General features: G+C 38.7%; 1 protein-coding gene across 2 annotated transcripts; it reads left to right on the forward strand.

The window, feature by feature from the left end:
* The first annotated feature begins 5,357 nt into the window (after positions 1–5,357).
* Positions 5,358–24,117, forward strand: LOC121389376 (small conductance calcium-activated potassium channel protein-like). 2 transcript variants are annotated; one of them, XM_041520972.1, is made up of 2 exons: positions 5,358–5,404; positions 18,652–24,117. In XM_041520972.1, exons 1-2 carry the CDS (start codon positions 5,397–5,399, stop codon positions 20,066–20,068), a joined length of 1,425 nt encoding a protein of 474 aa, XP_041376906.1. In that variant the 5' UTR covers positions 5,358–5,396; the 3' UTR covers positions 20,069–24,117. The 2 variants fall into 2 exon arrangements, with proteins under 2 accessions (XP_041376906.1, XP_041376907.1); XM_041520973.1 differs by lacking the exon at positions 5,358–5,404 and adding an exon at positions 13,227–13,339.

A 24,117-nucleotide genomic window follows, 5' to 3' on the forward strand; every position in this document is an offset into this window, starting at 1 on the left:
ATACTTACCGTATTTAACCTATGCGTAGCGTATGAGTAGCGTATAGCCAGCGTATGACCAGCGTATGGCCAGCGTACTCTGCGTATGGCTAGCGTATGAGTAGCGTATGAACTGCGTATGTCCATCGTCTCTCGTCCGAGGTCCACGAAGAAGTGAAGAAGAGCTAGAAATGGGAACCTATATGTACACTTTCTTAAAACGCTGGCAATACGCTGGGTATACGCTGGCCAGACGCCAATCATACGCTAGTTGTACGTTAATTACGTTACTCAATCGTCAGGCATACGCCAAGATGTCTATCTATATACGTTGCAGATAGGTCAGACATACGTTAGAAGTACGTTACTCATGCGCTATCAATACGCTATCTATACGGTACACCTTCATGCCAGCGTATGTCAGAGTACGACCTAGGAGTCACGTAACTCTAGCGTACCTCTAGCGTATTCAGCGTCTGCCTAAAGCTGTATCCTAACCGGCCGCGAGCGACACGAGCGATGCGAGCGATTATTTTAGAAATCATTGATTTCAATTGTTGCATCCTAACCGCACGCGTGCGACGCGACATATAAATCTGTCGCGTCGTGCGCGTGCAGTTAGGATGCGGCAATGTATGCTTTACGTATGCTTAGCGTATAAACCATACGTCGGAGTACGCACAATTTTTTTAAACATGCTTAAAAACAATTTTCTACCTCGCCGTATGCCAGCGTATACCACCGTGCTTCAAACGTATACAACCTATGCCTAACGTACCCCTAGCGTATGTCAGCGTATACTAGCGTATGAGTGATATTTTTCATACGCTGACATACGCTAGTACGATACGCTACAGTATGACAGGGCCATTACTAACTAGCGATGAGTATCAAACCAGAAACAAAGTGAAAAGTCCAGACAAATTACCCACACCAAGTAGAAGCAAAAACAAAACAAATATAAACAAAACAAAATAAAAAGACAAAAGAATAGAAAAACAAACACCAAAAATCCTATTAATGAACTGTTTCTTCTGTTGCGTTCGACAGTTGCGATCCCCCCCCCCCCCAAAAAAAAAAAAAATCCACAAAATCCAAAAAAACAAAAAACAAAAAATCCACCCCAAAAACCCCAAACAACACAAACAGAAAACGATTTAATTTAAAAAATGTATTAACATCAGTTGTTTTAAGCTGAATGCCACAACCATGTAAATGAATTCATTCTAAAATGCAGCTACTATCCTACAATCAATGCTAGTTCAGACCAACAGATGGGACAGACACCTCACCACATTTGTCATATTGTTTTCTAACACAGTGCATTCAATTAAAGAGTCCTCGCTAAGCCGTTGCGACTAGGGGGCTGACGTAACGCCACAGATTAATCCACTGAAATAATCACTATTCGACATTAGACCGCGTGCTCGCCTTTGATTTGCTGGTCACTCATACAGTTGAACTGTTGTAATTGCAGACTGATCGTGGGAAATCGGGAAGCGACCAACATCCATATGGAAAATCCGTAACCAGCGCATGCAAGTATCACCACTATATTGAAAGTTTTAGTATTTTATGTATTTATATACTTATTTTAAGTAATTATTTAGTTAGATAGAGGCAAGTATTAGCAATATATTGGGCATTTTATTTATTATTTAAGCAATTATTTAGTTAGTTAAAGGCAAATTTTAGCAATATATTGGACATTTTATTTATTTATTTCAGTAAATATTTAGTTAGAAGCAAATATTAGCAATATACTGGACATTTTATTTATTTATTTATTTTAAGTAATTAGTTAGTTAGTTAGAGGCAAATATTAGCAATATATTGGGCATTTAATATATTTATTTATTTGAGTAAATAATTAGTAACAAGAAGTATTACCACTATATTGAAAGTTGTATTTATTTATGTATGCCTGTCTATGTATTTATATAGTATAGTTAGTTTTGTTCTAGTAGTCGGTTTTCTTATCTGTCTACATATATTCATATACAGTGAAACCTGTCTAAACCGGACCCTGGACAAACTGGTATCCTGTCATAACTGGCCAAGTTCCATGGACCCGAATGTTCTAAATTTTATAATGCGACCCACTTAACACCGGATCCTGTCTATATCGGATAAATACTAGGTCCCGGTTTAAACAGGTTTTACTGTATTTATCCGTAGTATGCGTTTCCACCTAGGTGACTGTGCATTCAAATGATTAATTGATCTTTATTTCTAACTGTAGTTATTTAGTTGATTTATTTTTGCTGTTTACTTACGTGCAGTAATTTAATGAATTTGTTTTTGTTTTAATTATTTGTATGTAGCCTAGCTATTATTAGCTATTTTAAAATTTCTGCTTGTCTTTTAACCCATGTCTGTCGCTTTGGACGTACGTATTTATTTGTCAGTTTAGCTATTACGTTTAGTTATTTGTAAAGCTTAAAGTTTAAAGTTTGTTTTGTTTAACGACACCATTTGTAAAGTTCTTTTGGTAAATGGAGAGGGACGTAGCCCAGTGGTAAAGCGCTCGCTTGATGCGCGGTCGATTTGGGATCGATCCCATCGGTGGGCCCATTGGGCTAATTGCTGTTCCAGCCAGTCCACCACGACTGGTATATCAAAGGCCATGGTATGTGCTATCCTGTCCGTAGGATAGTGCATATAAAAGACCCCTTGCTACTAACTGACAAATGTAGCGGGTTTCCTCTCTCAGACTATATGTCAACATTACCAAAATGTTTGACATCCAATAGTAGATAGATAGATTATTTGCCGAATTAATTGTATCTTATATTATTACGTTTGACATCCAATAGCCGATGATTAATTAATAAATTTTCTCTAATAGCGTAGTTAAACAAGACAAACTTTAACCGTACTGGGCGCCGTTTACGAAGCGATCATAGAGCTAAGATTACCACAGTCCAATGCTAAGATTACCATAGTCTAGTGATAAAATTTCCATAGTCCAGTGCTAAGATTACCATAGTCCAATGCTAAGATCGCTTTGTAAAACGGGGCCCTGTCCAGATCTCTCTCTCTCTCTCTCTCTCTCTCTCTCTCTCTCTCTCTCTCTCTCTCTCTCTCTCTCTCTCACTCTCTCTCCATCCATATACATGTGTGTACAGAAAAGCGTGATGGAACTTTAATTGGATACAAATGCTAAAATGAAAATGTATTGGCGTCGTTAATTAATTATTCCTGCTCTTGGACTTGGTTCGCTTCTCTCAGTAATATATAAATCGAAACTTTGTCAATGGTGGTCATGGCGAAAGTTAATATGAATGATAATGGTTAATGTATCCATCTTGCGGAAACTGAATCGATGTAACGGGACCAACTAGCTAATGTCTGTGTGTTAAAGTAATGCATTTAATAATATCAATATCGTTGTCTATACTATTGCCAGTCCAACTATAGTCCGTCCCACGGGGAATGCCTTTTTTTTATACCATGGAATTTACTACAAGCTATTTATTTCTGAGCCGATTGTTTTCTAAATGGCACACAAAACTACTTTTTTATTATTTCCAAAATATTTTTACTTTCTTCTTACAACAAACCAAACTGAAATTATTTACAAAACAACAACAATAGGTTAGATTCAAGTGAGGGATCTGGCACGTGTGCAGGAATTGTAGCAGGGGGAGGGGGTCTGAACTGTGGCGACCGAATTTTATAAGGGGTCGAGTCATGCTGTCCCGGAAAATATATTGAGAAGAAAGAAAATTGGCTTGCACCTGGGGACTTAGTTCAGTGCTGAGGTCTCACTACCCAGAAACGCAATGCCCGTGAAACAAACCCAAGTTAAATAATCCAATTTGAAATCCAAATTGTCAACATTATTGTTATTATTAGATCTTGCGTGGAACCCCTCTAACATTAAAATCCATACTGACGTATCATATTTCAAGTCGTAGTTGCTTAGAGAATCTTTCAGCTTTCATTATCCAGAAGCTTTTATGCACTAAAACATATTATATTATCTACCCTCAGTTCCAAATTATTAACCGAAATTTGACCAGTACCAGTGGTATCATTTATACGTTTACACAATCATACATATATATAAGGTACTCAAATCTGAGCACGACATTGTTTGATCTACCTGCTATTATCGAGCAGTCCCAGAGAGTCTGGGAAGCTCGAACCGAGTTTGGTTGGGCAACATTGACCTGAAAACATATTGCGGTGTAATGCTTGGCACACACCTGCCGATTAACGCCAACATGACAGTTGCGTCGGCGTTAATCGGTAGGTGAGTGCAGGGCAAAGACGCGACAGTCGAGTCGAAGCTAGATTTATACATCACTGCAGACTCTTGTTGGCGAGTAGTTGACTCGCCCAGTTCTGCTTCTGTTCAAACCTAATTCTCATTTTTCAGTGAAGTCAGTGTGGTTTTAACACAGTTCACAAATACATTTTGACTCGCGTTCCTTTAACGCTTTTTCGTTTACTAATAATAAAAAATAAAAAATCAGTTTCGCATGAGATCGGCAATCAAAGTATGAAATGACCTCAATCTCCAGTTTCCCCCAATTAGACTGTCGCGTCCGTTGATCTGTACAGGTGCACATTTTCAGACTACTGCCGACTCGACAGTCGAGTCGGAACAATCGGTAGGTGTACGCCAAGCATAAGAATATTAATGATACGAATATATACGACAACCCACGTACAACGCACTGCCAGCAAAGTGTATTTGAAAATACAGGAGATGGAAATTGGTGACTGATAGTGTTCATGATGTCCCAGGGGATTGAAATCAGATAGGCGAAACCTGTTATATAGCCTAGGGTTTCGGGGCATAGTCTCGTAAAATAATTTCAGGTGTTTTCATACGGCATGTCCTGCCTTACGAGCAAAATAACATCGACATTTTTATTATTATTATTTATTTTATTATTATTATTTTTATTTTTTTTCGGGGGGGGGGGGGGGGGCACAGCTGCTACAGTGACAGATGTTATTCGAAATTTCATTGTCATTTTGTGTGGATCTTTTAACCCCGTGCCGTTGGGAAACAGATTTATCAGTTAGACGATCAGCGACTTGGAGCAACGCTAATGTTTGCAAGAAAATTGACTGGTTTCCTATATTCGATATTCTAAACACAAAAATGTAGAAAATCTATGTAATAGCAATTTTAGTCGTTAAAAAGGCCTTGTTAGTCTGAAACGTCTTAACAATGGCAGGTTTTGGAAGTAAAAACAAAACCCCGAGAGGACTATTTTCTGTGTGCCTTTTTATTTTTGGTAAATTATTATTATTATTGTAAATCGGATCAAAAATATCTAAAAACATTTACTGCTTCTGTGTGTTGTTTTATGGATTGATGTGGCCTTGCAAGATGAGATAACTCTATATTTGAAATAATCAACAACATTGACTTAACACAGTACACGTCGGATTCTTACAATGCCATGGTATGTATTACACTTTTAGTTATTTGTGAACCGATTCTTTTTAATGCACAGAAAACTAGTAATTTTTGTTATATTCCATCTGTATAATGTGATAACTTTCCTCTAAATAATATATCGATATTGACCAAAAAAGGTCGACGATACACCTTTGTTTGACCTTCATACACAATAAATGTAACATATCTTACCGTAATTTCACATCAAATCCATATTACGTAAATAGTACATTTGTTTTACTTTAAGGGTTTTATCAAATACAAGTGTCTTGGTAATTTTCAAATAAACATATTTCAATTTTGGAATATTTCAGTATTCTCAAAACGGAAACGTTATACACCCAGTTTATTGTTATTATAAGGGTAGGCAAATTGACGTCATTGGAATACTGACGTTATTCAAATTCAGAATTAGCTGTATTACAATGTTTCGCTACATTAATAAATTAAATAAATACCGGTCTACAGTAGACTACTTACCTTGACACCCCTGTCAAAATAGTTGTATGATGAGCCGACAACGCTGTTTACATAATTGAAGGCAAAATATTAAAGGTCCTATATCAAAGTTGAAGGCACAATATTTCATTATTTCCACATTTATTTGTAATAAATAACTACAAATTAATCGACCCCACGCACAATCTACACTAGAATAATTAAAGACGACAAAAACGGTTTCCCCGAATAATTCGAGAGGGTGGAGTTGAAAATGGGCAGAATTGTTTTTAAAATACCAATTAGTAAAAAAGTTAATAGAATTAAAAAAAGAAGAAGATTAAATAATAAGTTACAAGCCAAAAATAAAAAGGATTGAATGCTCGGCCGAATATATATATAATTTGGAGCATTTTAGGACAGTCGAAAAATAAATAAGAGAAAGAAGAGGGGATCGGACTATTTAATAATATTAAAAAAGAAGTAATTTCGACATAAAATTTGGAACGAAGGTCTAAAAGTTTAAAGTCCGATCTATATGTCCACGTGAGTGGCCTCGTTAAGGCCGTTTGGGTGCACAGCTTATAGGGACAAGATGGGTTGCATCCGTCAAAAAAACAACAACAAAACAACCCTAGATTGAGTGTCATTAAGACGTTGAAGGTGAAGTGCTGTGCTGAAATACAGATCTTAAGAAGCCGGATCCGTCGGATATAGTCACAGTGGTGCGGACGGGCCAGACTCCGGAGGATACGAGATGGTATCACTATAAAGCAAAGTAAAGTCTAGAAAAGAGTAGTAGGGGCCGACCCCGCTTCCTATTTCTTCTTAGAGTGGGGCGGTCAATCTTCCAGTGCTGCTAGGACAGGCTCGGACATGTAGAGACTAAACGCGAACAACCGTGGTGTTCTGCAGAATGGCCGTCATACGAGTCACGAAAAAACAAGTCGACATAGTGAGCCGGAGAAATGATGTGGAGGCAAGGAATCTCGCTAAAAAAGAATCCAATCTGGTGGTGCAGACTGTCGAAACGAGAAGCGTTCCAGCGTTCAATCAGTTCCAATGGCCGCATACATCCTAGTAGAAAACTTCATAAAGGATTCCCAAGTCGAGCACACGAAAGCACGTGCAGTGTGCACAAGCGAAACAAACACGTCTTACCGCGTCGAGCTCCAGACTGGGAATGGTTGAATGTGTATGCATAACACAGTGACGTCATTAGTTAATGTGTGTGACACACTCGATTCCCTCCGAAAAAAAATAAAAAATAATAATAATAATAAAAATAATAATTCTAAAAGTAAATGGAATTATTTAGTTTAAATTTTGTACAGGCATTATAGCTGAAGATATATGTTTCAAAATAAAAATTAATAAATATTTATAGAGGGTACCGCCATTATTGCAACTTTGACATAGCACCTTTAAGTTTTAAAAGATGAAAGAAATAAAAGTACCATTTGTAAAATATATCATATAAAAACAATTACCATTGGAAAATCATGTTATATTTACTATGTACGGATCCAAAACAAGGGTGCAAAAGGTGACTTCTTCGTAGTTTAGAGACAATAGTCTTGTTGCTTTGCATATTTTGGCTAATTCTAATATACTGCACGACACCATAAACCGCACACACTGTTATAGCTGCAAATATAACATCAGTTCTAGATATTGATCGAAAGTGGAGAGGTGGATGGTGATGGTTGGAGGAGGGGGGGGGGGGGGGTCAGTAGTAAGGGCCCCTTACTATTGGGGGCACTGTTCCAACAACTCTGATATTAATGCAGATCTCCAGCTAAAAATCAAATATATAACTTGCCCATCCCCGACCCTTCAAACGCTTTGGCCAGGACACAATGGTGAAATGATGTTTTGCACACGCACACACATACAACATTTTATTTTATTTGGTTTAAATTAAAATATTGTTTCAAATGCCTAAACCTTACCTAATTCATAATTCTTAACAATTAAGAATGTGGTCGTCACCATTCCAGTCGAAGTTGATTTAATAAAAAATTTGGTTGCCTCGGACCAATATAGTCGCCGGAGGGCCTTTACGAATGACGCTGGACCTATCACGAGGCCAATATGAACAAAAACCCCATCTAATACATACTAGTATCGTGATATACGTATCGCGACCCCCCAATACCGGTAGACCTTTACTATGTTGCAGCGAATGGTTTCCCACTAACACAAACCCAATGACCTACGGTTTGACCATGCGGCATAGGTTTCTGAACAGCATTGCCATCACACCGTGCTTAAAACTGTTAAAGTATTCCATACCATGATGTTTATGGTTTATGAGAAAACTAATTTGAAATTTGTCCATAACACGGTTGTATGGATTTTGTTTGCAGAGGTGGTGAATCCCTAGTTTGAAATCAGCGTTTAATACGAACCGTCGTATGCGCTGTTTTGTCCGTGGTTTAGTATATACCCACTTTTCATTTGTTTAATTAATAAATGAATGAATAATTAAATAATCAGTGTTTCTTCCAGAGGGTACAGAGAGTAAAATCTTGGAAATTAATAGATTTGTTTTACTGCTGTTTAATTTATTTTTGAAATTGAATACTATTTCATGTACATTAACAAATTTTAAACAGCAGTTCTTCTATTGTAATCTTTCTTAAAATTAAAACTATGTATCCATTAATTTCCAAGATTTTAAGATACGTAATTTTACCCTTCCTGCCTTATGGCAAAAACCCTGACAAGGATTTCTCCCTTACTAATTACCACTAACTACTAAAAGTTCAATTCATTTCATTTCAACTTAGTTTCGTGCTTATATCCAGAGTGTGTACTGGTCTTACACCTACCCATTGAGTCGTTAAAACTCGCTCTGACTGGGAGCCAGTACCGTGCTGCTAACCCTGTACCTACCAGCCTTATGTCCGATCATTTAACCGCTACCTGGACAGTAATATAGCTGATTTTAACCCCCAGGGAAGTTAATTTGATGTAAGCACGTAAACTAAGCCACGAGTGAAAGTCGAATGAATACACAAGCTCAAAAGCAACATGCTTTGTCAAAAGAAAATAATGAATCAGAAATATCCAAATGTTGCATTTTGAGTTCAAACATTCATGAATCTCCGACAGGTCGGCTAAATAATGATTTTCTTAACACGACAAGAAAACCGTAGAGACACTCCCTATAATCAAATTGTTGGAGTTACTACAATCAGTTTTCTAAAAACCTCCCTATCGATTGGAGTATCTTGAAGGCAGTGGTCTTAGATTACAGCTGTATTTGCTGTTACGTTGCACATTACTGACAAGTGGTTGCTTAAATTTTCAATTTTGGAAAAATCCAATGTTCTCCTGTGGCGTTCGTGATAACTCAAAATACACATTTTATGTGAATGGGAAAAACGTGCGTACCTCAGGAATCAGGGTCAGCGACTTTAACACTTTGTACGTCGTTATTGGTTTCAGAGAGCAATGTGGAGGTGAGGAAATGATCATTGCTGTGTAGACACTAATTTCTAAAGGATATTGTGTCCAGTTTAAAGTTTGTTTTTGTTTAACGACACCACTTGAGCACATTGATATATTAATCATCGACTGTTGGACGTCAAACATTTGGTACTTTTGACACATAGTCTTAGAGGAAACCATTAGCAACAAGGGATCTTTTATATGCATTTTCCCAGAGGCAGGTTAGCACATCCCACGGTCTTTGATATTTCAGTTGTGGTGCACTGGCTGGAACGAGAAATAACCCAATGTGCCCACCGACGGAGATCGATGTTAGACCGACCGCGGGCGTGAAATTTATGTTTCAGAAGTCAAGCAAAAAAGAAAAAGAAAAAGGGCAACACTTAATTTTCGACTGGCCCCAAACATCGAAGGTCACATATGCGGACAATTGAATTCATTAATTACAAAGGTGAAATTAGCAATCGAGTATATGTACACATTTTGCTAATATCCTATTTGTGTTTTATTGTTTGTTGGCCCTTGGGAAATTATGGTTTATTTAAACAGCCAGCCCCTGTTCATAGGACATAGAAATAATTAAATGTGCAATAATAACTCTATTAACATTTAACAAACACAATGGTAACAGCCGGTACAGTAATAATAGTGGTGCAAGCTATGGGATATGGATTAGGTAGTCCGCTCTCCTAATGAAAGGTTAGGGCTCTTCAACTGCTATGAAAAACTTTATAAAGTCTTGATTCTGGAGTTACATTTTTTTTTTTTTTACAAGCATGGGGTTTGAGCGTCAGTATGGTGAAGACCAAATTCATAATTTGCGACAAAAGAAACGCCAGTAAATATACATACATGTACTACATTGTATATATATCAAAGGCTGGATAACTCGGACAACATAGAGATTGAAAAAACAAATGTTTTGTTTAACGACACCACTGGAGCACATTGACTAATTAATCATCATTGGCTATTGTATGTCAAACATTTGGTAATTCTGACTCGTAGTCATCAGAGGAAACCCGCTACATTTTCCTAATGCAGCAAGGGATCTTTTATATGCACTTTTCCACAGACAGGAAACCACATACCACGGCCTTTGTTCAGTTGTGGTGCACTGGTTGGAACGAGAAAAACCCCAATCAGCTGAATCGATCCACCGAGGTGATTCAAGCCTGCGACGCAAGCACCCCAAGCGAACACTCAACCGACTGAGCTAAATCCCACCACTTAGAGATTCAAACTGACAATAGCGTCCAAACTAAGGTGTATGTTAATAAAGGGTGTCTTCAACTTTCCAATAGTCAGTTGTCCCTTTATGCTCCAGTTTTGTGTATCAACTTCTGAAATACATTAGGGTATGCTAATTGTATTCCAGTTTCATAAGTCTTTCCAAGACTTATTAAGGTCTTTCAAATGGTAGACATTTAGAGGCTATTTTCAGATAACAGGGCATCACTGACTAAAATGATGTTTTAAACTATAAACTATTTTGACCTTGTACAGTACACTTTCTTTTTCTCTTCTTTTTTAGTGAAAATACTTTACATAATATATTACATTAAGATGAAGACAACCGTAGGCTGCGTTAATGTCGGGTGTCATATCTGAGGCAGCATATGCTCACCTTCCGCGAACACCTGATATCATCACACTTTTAACAGAGATTCACGATTACGGGCGATCACAGCTTTCCATAAATATACCCACATATATCTGTTCTATTTTGTGAAAGTTCAAAGTTGTCAAACACCTAGGAGATCTGTATCAGGATGTTTCATCCTTCCTGCACCACCTGTAGGGGGACTGCCACTCCCAAAACTAGCTTAGAAAACCCAAACTTGCACAGGATAGAGCTAAAAACCCACAACACCCTTGATTTACTTCAGGTTCAAAGCCATAGGGCGAGGGATGAAGCTCAGTGTAGAGCGCTCATTTAAGATACAGTCGGCCTAAGGATCAAATTGCTCTTGCACTCTTTTTTATTTTGTTTTACTTTTGTTTACCCCAGTCCCAACCACTCTTCTTCGACTTGTAGTATGTTCTTCTGGAGCACCAACCACCACGATCCTTCCCCAAATCCAGTTACAATTATTCAGTCATATGTATCCTTGCTAAAACGTACCTATATCTTTAAAATATTTAAACAGACTTAATAACCATAAACTAATACCCCTCTCCCATTTTTGGAAAAGTCTCAACGATTGTCATCCATCTTGGAATTTTCGTTAGTACACCAAACCTTTTGTGCACTAGTCAATGGGTGTAACATGTGCCGCAAATGAATGTCGTAAATAATTTCAATGCAATACCTACATTTATAAAACTATAAAATATCGGCAATTAACAAAAGCTACGACTTACGTAGCTTACTAAGTATGTTAGTCACTGAATATTGTACTACATTGAGGGGTTCAAATGGGGTTTATTGGAAGTGAAATCGTGTGTTAGTAAACAGATCAAAACATTTTCTGAAGTACACTACTAAACAATGAATGAATGAATGAATGTTTAACGACACCCCAGCACGAAAAATACATCGGCTATTGGGTGTTAAACTATGGTAATGCAAATAAATAAAGTGATGATCAACATCAATATAAAAATTCAAGACTTAAACAAAAACAGTGTAAAGAACTGTGCAAAAACACAAATATCACAGAATTTTACGGATACTGAATTTTACTAAAAACTTCAATTTTGTGCTGTATTGGCCATTCTCAAAGAGAATGTTACACCCCTGCACCACGGTGAGGATACAGCGCACGTAGGGGCTACTAAACAAAGTTTTTTTGTTTTGTTTTTTGTTTTTTTTATTTAACGACGCCACTAGAGCACATTGATTTTTAATCTTATCATCGGCTATTGGACGTCAAACATATGGTCATTCTGACACTGTTTTTAGAGGAAACCCGCTGTCGCCACATAGGCTACTCTTCTTTATAACAGGCAGCAAGGGATCTTTTATTTGCGCTTCCCACAGGCAGGATAGCACAAACCATGGCCTTTGTTGAACCAGTTATGGATCACTGGTCGGTGCAAGTGGTTTACACCTACCCATTGAGCCTTGCGGAGCACTCACTCAGGGTTTGGAGTCGGTATCTGGATTAAAAATCCCATGCCTCGACTGGGATCCGAACCCAGTACCTACCAGCCTGTAGACCGATGGCCTGCCACGACGCCACCGAGGCCGGTCTACTACTAAACAAAGACTCAAATGAAAACAGTTTCTGAAAAAAGAAAAGAAAAAGAAAAACCACCCAAAAAACAAACATGCGTTTTAAATGGGTTTTTTGTTTTTTTTGTGTGTTTTTTTTTGTGGGGTTTTTTGTTTGTTTGTTGTTGTTGGGGTTTTTTTTGGGGGGAGGGGGGGGGGGGGTGTTCTAGTTAATTGTACTAATTGGCATACCAAAACGCGTATTGAATTGCACGCACTTTTTATCTCGATTTATTCATTGAAAATTAAACCAATATAAACGATTTTAACATGCTCATATTATTTTGCTTCTTATATCGACTATGACCACTGGCTGTGAACATTGCTCAGTAATACATCAGAATTTATCCTACATGTAGAGCCTTCAAGGGGTTGTTTACACAACCACCACCACTCCCAGTTACCTTTGTAGCTCCGCTCCTTTAATAAGATCTGAATGCCAAGGGGAAAAAAAGTGCAATCAGAGTGTATCCATTTGCAATAAGCAGCATTTATTTCATGCTACATGTAGTGAGGCTTATTTTTGTCAATGCGCAATTTGTTCCTCCCCCGCGCGACCCCAGCTGGTGCTCTCGACCCACCCCTGAGTGGAGCTTGTGCGAACAGCGAAGCAGCCCGTATTGATAATGCGACAGTTTTCGCCATCTGGCTCAAGACAACTTGAATACCTGAGGCCCACTCGTTGTGCTTTCATCGCGTCCATAAACGCCGACTTTTAGTCGCCCAGTCGCCGTGTCGCGTCATCTAACAAATGATCTACCTGTTGGCGGATGGTGGACGGAGCACATTTTGCCGAGGTGTATTCAAACACGAATAATGTTTTTGCAGGTAGGACTATTTGAAAATTTGTATAATCAAGAGACAGAGACTGGGGTGAGCGTATGGGGGCGGTGAGGGTACACTGCGTGTCGGCCCTACCCAGGTTCCCGAGTTGGCTGTTTATAATTTCCTCCGCTGACTTCTTCAGAGCTCTAACCTTTTCTGACACTCAGTAGCCGATTGTATTTTTGTGCTGGGGTGTCGTTAACTATTAATTCATTCGTTCTTTACAGCTCCGCAGGAACTACGTTAATTGGTATTTAGGTAAATTAGGTTATAGACATATTAATAAATCTATTTTTTAACTTCACATATTTTACCTTCAAACGGTCATTCGTGAAATGTACAAGTCGCGATCATGCGCTAAAAAACTCAACAAAAACAACAACAACAACAACATAACGCAATAGTAATCTGGTTTACGGTATCCACAAGTCCGAAACAAGCTAAGTGAGGATTAATTAATAAGGACACTAGTTTCTCAATCGGCACATAGCCTCTTTTCATTTGCCTTCTCAATATCCGTTCTCCTGAAGTCCTCCGTGCTCATACACTGTAGGGCCTACTTAGTTCCTCTGACAACTGTTTCTTCTTCGTGTTTACATGCACTATTATTTGTAAGGTATTCTAAATACGTAAGCAGATATACAGACCTGACGAGAAACTAAATGCTAGCTGATTGTTTAGTGAAATGTTGCTGCAGATTGAGTCATTTGAAGTAAGGAAGGAAGGAAATGTTTTAGATAACGATGCACTCAACACATTTTATTTACGGTTATATGGCGTATTAATGCGAAAGGATGCAATTTCAAAGGAGAATGCATACTCTTTGTATTATGGCTGAGTTGGCGTGAGTGCAGGAGAAAGGTCCAAATGTATGAGCCTCCCGCCAAATGAGTGAGACTTATGGTGTCTTCAATGTATTCCGAATAAGACATTTAAAAACATGCAGTAGAATAACTTGGGCGTAGCAGTGGTCGATATTTTTCATATCAGTTCAAACTAAAATGTAGAAACATATTAAAGTCGCATTGCCAAATCATGTAATTCCATTTTTGAACTAGATCAATAATGCACATTTAAAATGATGATTATAAATAAATGAAAAAAAAAAAAAAAAAAAAAAAACCCATTACAGATTATCGAGACAAATGCCAACCAATAGAAATGGCCTATAAATAACTGTATCATATTTGAAAATGGCAGTAATATAATATACTGAAGTAAACGTCGTACGATCTATTTTCGTCATCTAAAAGTCGATCTGAATATTTTCATCAATTTATACTTTTGAAAAAACTAACTGTTTTACAGCATCTCAAAGTTAACCCTTTTTCTCGGGGTCCCCGTTTATTTATAGAAAATATTTACAAATTTGTTTGCATTAAATCAATGAATTTTAATCAAGTAAAGAATAAATTTAAGCCTCTATTTATCATAAATATATCGGGTGATTTATAAAATGACGTCCCACTCAAAGTTCAATAGTGGAAAAAGTATTCAACAATTTTAACAAAACCAGATGTCTTATTTTTAAAATGGTGCACGTTACAAAACCTAATGTAGTAAATAAATAAAATTTAAAAAAATTAAAAAAAAAGAAAAGAAGCTATACTATTCAGATGCGACTTAAGATCTACTATGTGTATCAGAAACGATAGTCGTCTTTTTCTCCAGAATCAAAGTTAAAGTTAGTTTGTTTTGTTTAACGACATCACTAAAGCACATTGCTTTATTAATCATCGGCTATTGGATTTGACATGTTAGAGATGAAACCCGCTACATGTTTTGCTTTTTTCATTAGTAGCAAGTTATTTTTTATATGCACCATCCCACAGACAGGATAAAACATACCACGGCCTTTGATATACCGGTCGTGGTGCACTGGCGAGAACGAGAAATAGCCCAATGGACCCACCGACGGGGAGCGATCCTAGACCGACCGCGAATCAGGCGTGCGCTTTACCACTGGGCTACGTCCCGCCACCTCCCGAATCAAATACACTTTCTTAGTTCTTTGAGAGTTATTTCTCCTACCAACATTTTAATAGTTCTAGGTGCCCCGACTACAACTCTAAGGACTCTTCTATACAGGATTCTCTCTCTCCTCGAACGTCATCTGTCGTGTGGACAGTCCACGGTAGAAGAAGAACTGATAGGTTAAAAATGACTTTTGATGAAGTAAAGAAGTGCATTTCACACTCCACTGCATCTAGCCCAGTCGATCGAAATATCGAATTCTCTCCATAGATCTATTATGCGATTGGGTTTTTTCCCGTTCCAAAAAGCTGCCCCACGAAAGGTGTATGTGCTGTTCTGGCTTTGGGAAAGTGCATATTAAGGATTCCTTGCTTCTAATGAAGAATGGAACGGGTTTTCTGTGAAGACTGTGTCAGAATTACCAAATGTTTGACATCCAAATAGCCGATGATTAATAAATCAATATGTTCTAGTGGTTTCGTTAAACACAACAAACGTTTAACTTCATCCTGGAAAACCCCCACCCAGACTACGGGATATAACAAGGTGGATCAATCGACAATAATTTTCAGAACATACTGTAGAGATTGGGTAGCATCAGAATCTTGTAGCATTTTTTTTTTTTTTTTTTTTTTTTTTTTTTTTTTCATTACGTTTTGAATCTGTCAAAGTAAACATTTAACCACTAATAAATATCACAATCAACTGCCTTGTAACAATTGTCAATGTTCTTTATTGCAAGCTTTTTCCGTTGCTCAACTTCATCTTTAGAGGCCAAGGTGTGCAAACACATTTAGCAGTCGAGGTGTGCAAAAGTATTTAACAGCCATGATGTGCACAATGTTTTGCGGTTATGGTGTTCAAAATATTTATAACGATCATGGTGTTCAAAATATTTATAACGATCATGGTGTTCAAAATTATTGGTGTACAAGAATATTTAGCAGTCATGATGTGCAAGCATATTTAGTGGTCATGTTAAAGTTAAAACAAAAATTGTTTACCGACACCACTAGAACATCTTGATTTATTAATCTTCGGCTATTGAATGTGAAATTTTTATATAGTCTTAGAGAGGAAACCCGCTACATTTTTTTCATTAGTAACAAGGGATCTTTTATATCCACAATCCCGGAGACATGATAGCATATACAACGGCCTTTGATATTCCAGTCGTGGTGCATTGGAAAGAACGGGAAATAGCCCAGTGGGGATCGAACGGGGACAATAACCAACAGGGATCGATCCTACACCGACCGTGCATCAGACGAGCGTTTTACCACTGAGCTACGTCCCGAATTTGAAGGTCGTGTCATGCAAGCATATTTCGTGGTCATGGTAATCATCTGCAGGTGGAATTAAAAGATAATTAGTCTCGCCAACATGCCACCTGTTGCTGGACGCGCGACCTTTCGATGTGGACATTCAAAGCTACTTAATTCATCAATATAGACTTAATCAATAAAAACGAAAGCCCCCAGGTTGTCTCCGTAGATCAAGCAGACGTGTCCACTTGTTATCAGATGAACACACAAGGTCGGTACATACAGCGTCTTGTACCTACAGAATATATAGAACACACCGTTCCACACGGCGGATGAAAACAGTACTAGGTGACAGAGTCACTTCCATATAATTGTTTGTACCTGCGCACTTTTTTCTTTCTTTTTCTTTTTTGCTGTCATCTCCCTTGTCGACTTATTGGAGCCTGATCATACTATGTCCACATTTGTGGAAATTCAATGCACTAACGTGACTCTTAGGGTATATTCTCTTAGAATCTGATTGAGAAGTTCTTTTTTTTATATTTATTAGAATATTATCGTCTGTTAAAAATCTAAAAGAACTTGAATTTTCTGTATACATTTGTTTTTTACAGAACCATCTGCTAATACAATATATTTAAACGTCTATCTGTCTCTTTCTTTGTCTGTCTGTCTCCTTCAACTTCCCTCGCCCCTTATGGTCCACTCTCCTTTGTCTCTATTTCTTATTTCTCTCTCCCTACCTTGACCTCAACCTCCCCCTCTCCCCCTCCATATATATCTCAACCTCCCCCCCCCCCCTCTTTCTCCATCTCTCTCTTGCCTTGCCATCCTATAATATCGTTTCGTAATGCAAAATACAACTACAATTTTAACACATCTGCGTCTTTTCACTATCAACGCATAATGGTAAACGGCCTTGACACGACAAACAAGTCTTTCACCTTTTTAATTTTAATTATACTGTTGAGGGGGCGTTCCGCATTAACGAAGGCATCTATAGGAAATCGAAGAATGGCGTGTGTCACGTGTGATGAAAGATAAATGGCTGAGTAATAAAACATATATTCGTGCATTAAATGGGTTTCAATCATACAGAGTTTCTATGTAGTCTAGGGGCTTAATATCATAAGAATTTCACGTATTTTATTCTTATACCGATGTTAAACAGCTTTGGACGGCCATTGTGGAACACAAGACATTGTAAACATTTCCACTATTTCTCTAAACTACATCATCATCTTCGCCATTATCGATATGATCATCATATACATCGTCGTCATCATCGTCGAAATCGTTTTCATTATATTTATCATTATCACCATCAACATCATCATCATCAACATCATCAACAACAAAACCATCATCATCTTCATTCTCAAAATTATCAGGGCAAATTAGTTTGGGACTCATGATCATAATAACGATAGCGATGGTGTATTTAAAAAAAAAAAAAAAAAAAAAAAAAAAAAAAAAAAAATTCCAACAAAAACCAACAACAAACACACACAACAACAACAAACAACAAACAATTAAACAAACGAAAACCCGAAAGAAAACATCGTATAAGAAGATTTGTTCAATGAAATCTGTCCTTGTCCTGAAGTACATGCATGTCAAATGAACTGCCTTGTTGTGTGCACTTATACATTAGTCGTGTTTATTTTACATATTTGAAAACCGATTTGTTTGACAGATGCTTCACTTCAATGTGACCAGTGCTAGTGTACGCCGACAGTATGTTGCATTTTACTGGAATATAAATAATCATATCTCCCACTATCTGCGATGTGTCGGACATTTATTATTTATACACACCGTATTTTATATGGCTTAATCATATTGTATATATTATTTGATATGATTTTATATGATATTCAATAGGCCATGCTTTTGTTCGTTTCAGATTGGTTTGTTTCATTCATTCATTCATTCATTCATTCATTTACCCTATTCATTCATGCAGATATTGTCCAGAAATTAAATGTCATAATACTAAAAGCGTATAGCCAGTATGAACGTTATAAACAGCCTTTGAATGTGATGACTATAAATGATGTGTTGTTTATTTTTCAGGTTGTTGTCACGGTATCTGAAAAACATGGAGGAATCCGTTCTAACGTTGGGGATAACGCCAAACTATACAAACTATGATAGCACCGAAACCCTTATATCTGACCTTGACAGTACCTCCTACACCATCATGAAGGAATTACGTCACAATCTCGGCCACAGACTACGCAAGCGCAAGGAAGTGCTGCGCCAAAGGCAGTGTATTGTGGACATCAGTTTTGCCTTGGCGCTGATCGGAGTTCTGTTCGTAGTAATAGACACGGAGCTGATTTTCGCGCACGTGACGACTACAGATTCTGTGCTCTCCAACACGCTGAGAGGGCTGACGTCAGTGACGACGATGGGCCTGCTCGTGTGCATCGTCGGGTATCACGCGATCGGCATCAGACTTTTCATGGCCAGCGCCGGCTTCTCCAACTGGCGGCTGGCGATGAGTAGCGCCAAGTGGTGCAAACTGGTCCTCGAACTGTGCATCTGTGCCATCCACCCGCTGCCCTTCCTCAACATCCCCATCGCCACCGTGGTGGTCATTTCCGACGAGAGCTCGTCCGTGCTGAAGGACGCGTACCTGCCCATCAACGGCATACTGACGATCCTGATGTCCCTCAGACTCTACCTCCTGGGTCGGTTCATCGTCGTGCACAGCAAGCTGTTTCTCGACACGTCTGTGCAGAGCCTGGGCGCCCTCAGTCGGGTGAGAATCAACGCCCAGTTCGTCTTCAAGGCCGTGATGTCGACCACGCCGGGCATCGTGTTGCTCTGCATCATGTTCGGGACGTTCTTCATCAACAGCTGGAACCTGAGGCTGTGCGAGGTCTACAGCGACCCGGACACCAATTTAGCCAGCTACCCTCAGGCGCTGTGGCTGACGGCTGTAACGTTTCTCACCGTCGGCTACGGCGACCTTATTCCCCGCAGCTACTGCGGCAGGATGATCGTCGGGTTCACCGCCCTAATGGGCGTCGGGATCATGGCCCTCTCTGTAGCGGTTCTTGCCAAGAATCTTGAACAGACCCGATCGGAGAAGTATGTGTACAGCTTCGTGCAGCAGATATCGCTGGACAAGAAACGGAAGCACGCGGCGTCCGACGTCATCAAACAGGTGATTCGAATATGGCGGCAGCGCCGCGCGGGGGCCACCGACACCGACCACAAGATCATCTCGTACCGCAGCAAGCTAATCCGATCCATTCGAATAATGAACGAGCAGAAGTTCTTAAAGCTGCACCTCCAGGAGGTGACCGTGGGTCCGGTGGAGCTAGCCACCAGTCTAAATGACACGCGCGTGGTGGTGGGGTCAATTCAGGACGACCAGAAACTCTTGTCGCAGAGAATGACCAACTTGGAAACTCTTACGATGGACGTGAGTTCGACGCTCAGGGAGATTAAGGAGGTGGTTACCAAAAAGAAATTCTTTTAAAGTTGATTTACTCTATTCTATGTGAGCGAAATATTAAGGTCATTTGGGAAATTTGGAATACGTAGGCCAGCATTAATAAAATACTGTTATGCAGAGTGTTATGTTACGATCATCTGGCATGTTTGGAATATGTAGGCCAGGATTGACAACGCACAGTTATGCCGAGTTTAATGTGAAGTGCATCAATTGGGACTTCTTTTTTTTGGAACATATAGCCAAGGATAAGTAAAATACTGTTATAGATGCACAGTCTTCTTCAGGATAGGACTTGCGTTTAAAAGCCGCCAGACACATATGTTCTAAACGAGAATCAGACTATAATGACCATGTGAATGCCATGTAAATATTCCAGTGGAGAAATGTGTTTTATTGCAACGATTCTTGAAGTCCGGATGCATTCACGTATATCTCATTAATTTATTCGGTTTACTCCACGATGCAAAGCTTGAACAGTGATTTTTGTTGAAAGCTGTCATTTCAGAGGTTCAAGGAGGAAGAGACAGCACCAGCCTTTAAGGCTAAAACTTAACGATTATCTAAAACTGTGGCCTCCTTTGAACTTAATGCCTGGACCAATGACATTCTAGTTTCTGGATCGACCTTGCCCATCCAACGAAAGTGTGAAGTTTGATATCATGGACATCTGGTCGCACAACACAACCACGTTGACATTTAACACACCAAGTCACGTGGCATCATTAGTGTGCTACGACTGGTGTACCTTTGCGACAGTTGATTCTAGAAAGCCACGAACAATACCTTATGATGCTGCAGATTGGTTGATTATAACAGAACGGTTTTAGCAGTCACATTTAAAGTTAGATGATATGTCCTGTCAGAGAGGTGTATGGTAGTCTTACAATAGCAATGCAATGGATACCTTGACACGAACTGAGTTACAACGGTAGGTTTTACAAAGCGCTGACTAAAATCGCGTGTGAATACAACAGATACCTTAACAGGGATCGCGCTGTTGCGACATGTTGTTCCAAAAAGACATAGCAAGTCGCACAAAGCAGTACCTTAATAAGAATCGTGCATTTCGGATTTCGGCAAGTCGGTACGCTTATCAAGGAGCTGTGAGTTGTACCTTGCAGTAATTGCCTGCAAAAAGACTTGCATAATACAAATAGATGTCCGAACTGGAATCGTGTCATTGTGGCAGTTGAAAAGACATAATAAGACCTTATATATGCCACTTCAGATGCCGAACTTCAAATGTTTGTCAGCAGTCAGACAAAGTCGTTTTTCACTGATTTTCTGACGCGTGCTGGCCAGTAGAAACCGGGAAGGGGGTGGGTGCGTGGTCTTGGGGTCTGTCTCCTCACTTGAGGACGAAAATGTACTGCTCCTTTGTCCAACTCTTATGTATAAAGATACCAATCAGGGCCCAGTTTTTAAAACATTTCCTTTTAATAATTATTATTACACAAATGCCAAAGAAACTATAGATTTGATTATGTATTGATTATTTTGGTTGTTCCAAGTGAGGTTTCAACAGTATGTTTTAAATTATTGTTTGTATTGATTCAGACTTTGGTTTTGAAACATTCTGTTTACCACCGATTAAACTAACTAACCTCTGAACAACTGGCCCCTGGCTGTTGCTCCCTCCTAAAGAGTGTTGAGAAAATGTGGCTCCACGCTTGAGTTGTCGTTCATACGGACCTGACGTGTCTTGAAGAAAGTGGAGAATATATGCCGTGCCTGTGAACGATTAAAGTTAAGACTCGTGGCTTTTATGAAGTCTGTCTCATGTTAATTGTATAGAGGCATACTTAAAGAACAGAGGCTTCGTAAGTCTTCAGTCTGGACTTTTAAACATTTTTAGCACAGGCTCTGGTGTAATTTGTACAAACTAACATTCCTCACAAGCCTATTGCTTTGTTAAGCAGAATAACTGGGGAAATGCCTACACTATACCTCGTTCCAACAAACATTTAAAGTTGTGTTCTTGTTTTGTTTTGTTTGTTTTTTGTTGGGTTGTTGTTGTTTTTTTGTTTTTGTTTTGTTTTTTGTTGTTTGTTTGGGGGTTTTTTGGTGGGGGTAAATAATTCCAGTTTGGCTTGATAGAAAAATGTCCAAGGAAATAACAAAAATGCTGTATTTCCATGTGCAATTTGTAAAAGCATTGGCCAATATATCGATAAACAACAGTACTCACCCACAGTGAAGAATGTCGTCTGCTCGTGACGCTGAAATTATATTTCCATCATTAGTCTCCTACCAAATTCTAAGTTTAGTTATTACTTTGTTATTATGTGTCTACTAGTTTTACATCTGTTTTGTATGTGTAGGAATTGTTTGTTTTTTTGTTTTTTTAAATCGAGAAATAAGAATTTTAAACGTCATTAAGGGTACGTATCGCTGTTTCAATACATCTTGAACAATGTGTTCACATAAAAAAAATGGAACACTTTTGATTTAGTAAACTAGTCTGGGAGTAGCAGTCCTCTTTTGGCGGTACAAGAAAGATGAAATCTCCAGTAAAGTATCTCCCCGGGAGTGGCTGTCGTCCTATAGACCAACTCATGGAATCAACCACTATGTTGTTAAATACCCAGTGGACTCTGCATTGTGCAGAGATACGGTCTTGACCATGTATTACGGTTTTGTCGTTTAGATTAGTTATTTCGAAAACAGTTTACCATTTCTTTTTTACGTAAAGCTAAACTGGAATTATTGCCAGAAAAATGACTTTTTTTCCTCTTTTTTTTTTCTTTTTTTTTTCTGGAATAGGCTATAGATTGTCTTTGAGGCATTGTATTGGAGAAAGGGAGGCATGTATTGTGTGTTTCGGTATCTTATGATCAACTATACAATGTGTAAATAATAAGAACGTTACTTTTAATAATGTTGACTACTGTAATTATGTGAATGATTAAGTCCACGGGATCCATGTCTAAACAAGACACGGCTATTATTCTGCACTTAGCTCTAGCACTGACGTGGAATAGTTAGTCAAACTAGTGTGGGAACTGGTACTAACTACAAAAAGACTATTTGAAAAAAGAAAACGGAAAAATATACGCACCGACCTATGTAGCATTGTGGTTAAGTTATCAGACTAAGGGCTGGTGGGTACCGGATGAGTGATTTGTGACGTCATGGTATATTGAATCAAGCCAGAACATCTCTTCCACGGGATGCGAACCCGGTACTTACCTGCTTTAAGTACGGTGACTTAACCGCTACACCACCGAGGCCGATCGACCAAACCTATAACTCTAACCCACTCGTTATATACGATACAAAGTACTCCACAATGGTTATTCCAAGTGTAAAACTAAAACTAACTCTGATGTTCAAAACTGAACACATACATAATCTGGACTCGGTGGGCCAAATTTACTAAACCTGTTTCCTTAAACGCAGGTGTTTAAGCCAAATATAAATGTATGAAGTTACACGATTATGAGACTAAAACAGGATTTGCAAATTCCACCCAATATTTCTGCTGCAAGGAAATTACACTGCAGCCGCAATATTTTATTCCCAGTCGCTAAACCGATCCACTTCCCGATCCAAGCGTCATCCCTGAATGAGGTCGAACTCGGTGGCAAGGGAGTAAAGCCACTGCATCGACGTTTCTCTGTCAACTGTGAGTTAACCCATATCCTGGACACAGCCCAGATAGCCGAGTTGTGTGCCCAGGATATCGTGCTTGAATCGTAATTTGATACAGGTATTAAAACCATTATTTAAAAGCATTGGGTACGTATCTTATCTAATATTGGAATTCTGATTGCAATATGTTCATTGGGAGTAAGGTTTGGGAGTGACCGTTACAAGTTACGAGTTTAAAATTAAATTACACATTTTATTATCACTTTTATTTTGGAAATAAATGAACATGAAAAGGGTCACAGGTCAATCATCTCATTGGTTCTGACGAGAATCACGCACATTAGGTTCTTTTGTCTTTTATGTAGATTATTGTCGTGATATTCAGCTAGTTTTGTTATCTCAGACTTGAAAAGACAGGGTCGTACCCTGTTCAAAATCCAGTGTGTGTGTGTGGGGGGGGGGGGGGGGGGCACTACTTTTTA

The sequence above is a fragment of the Gigantopelta aegis genome, chromosome 14, assembly GCF_016097555.1.
Source record: "Gigantopelta aegis isolate Gae_Host chromosome 14, Gae_host_genome, whole genome shotgun sequence".
Classification (NCBI taxonomy): domain Eukaryota; kingdom Metazoa; phylum Mollusca; class Gastropoda; order Neomphalida; family Peltospiridae; genus Gigantopelta; species Gigantopelta aegis.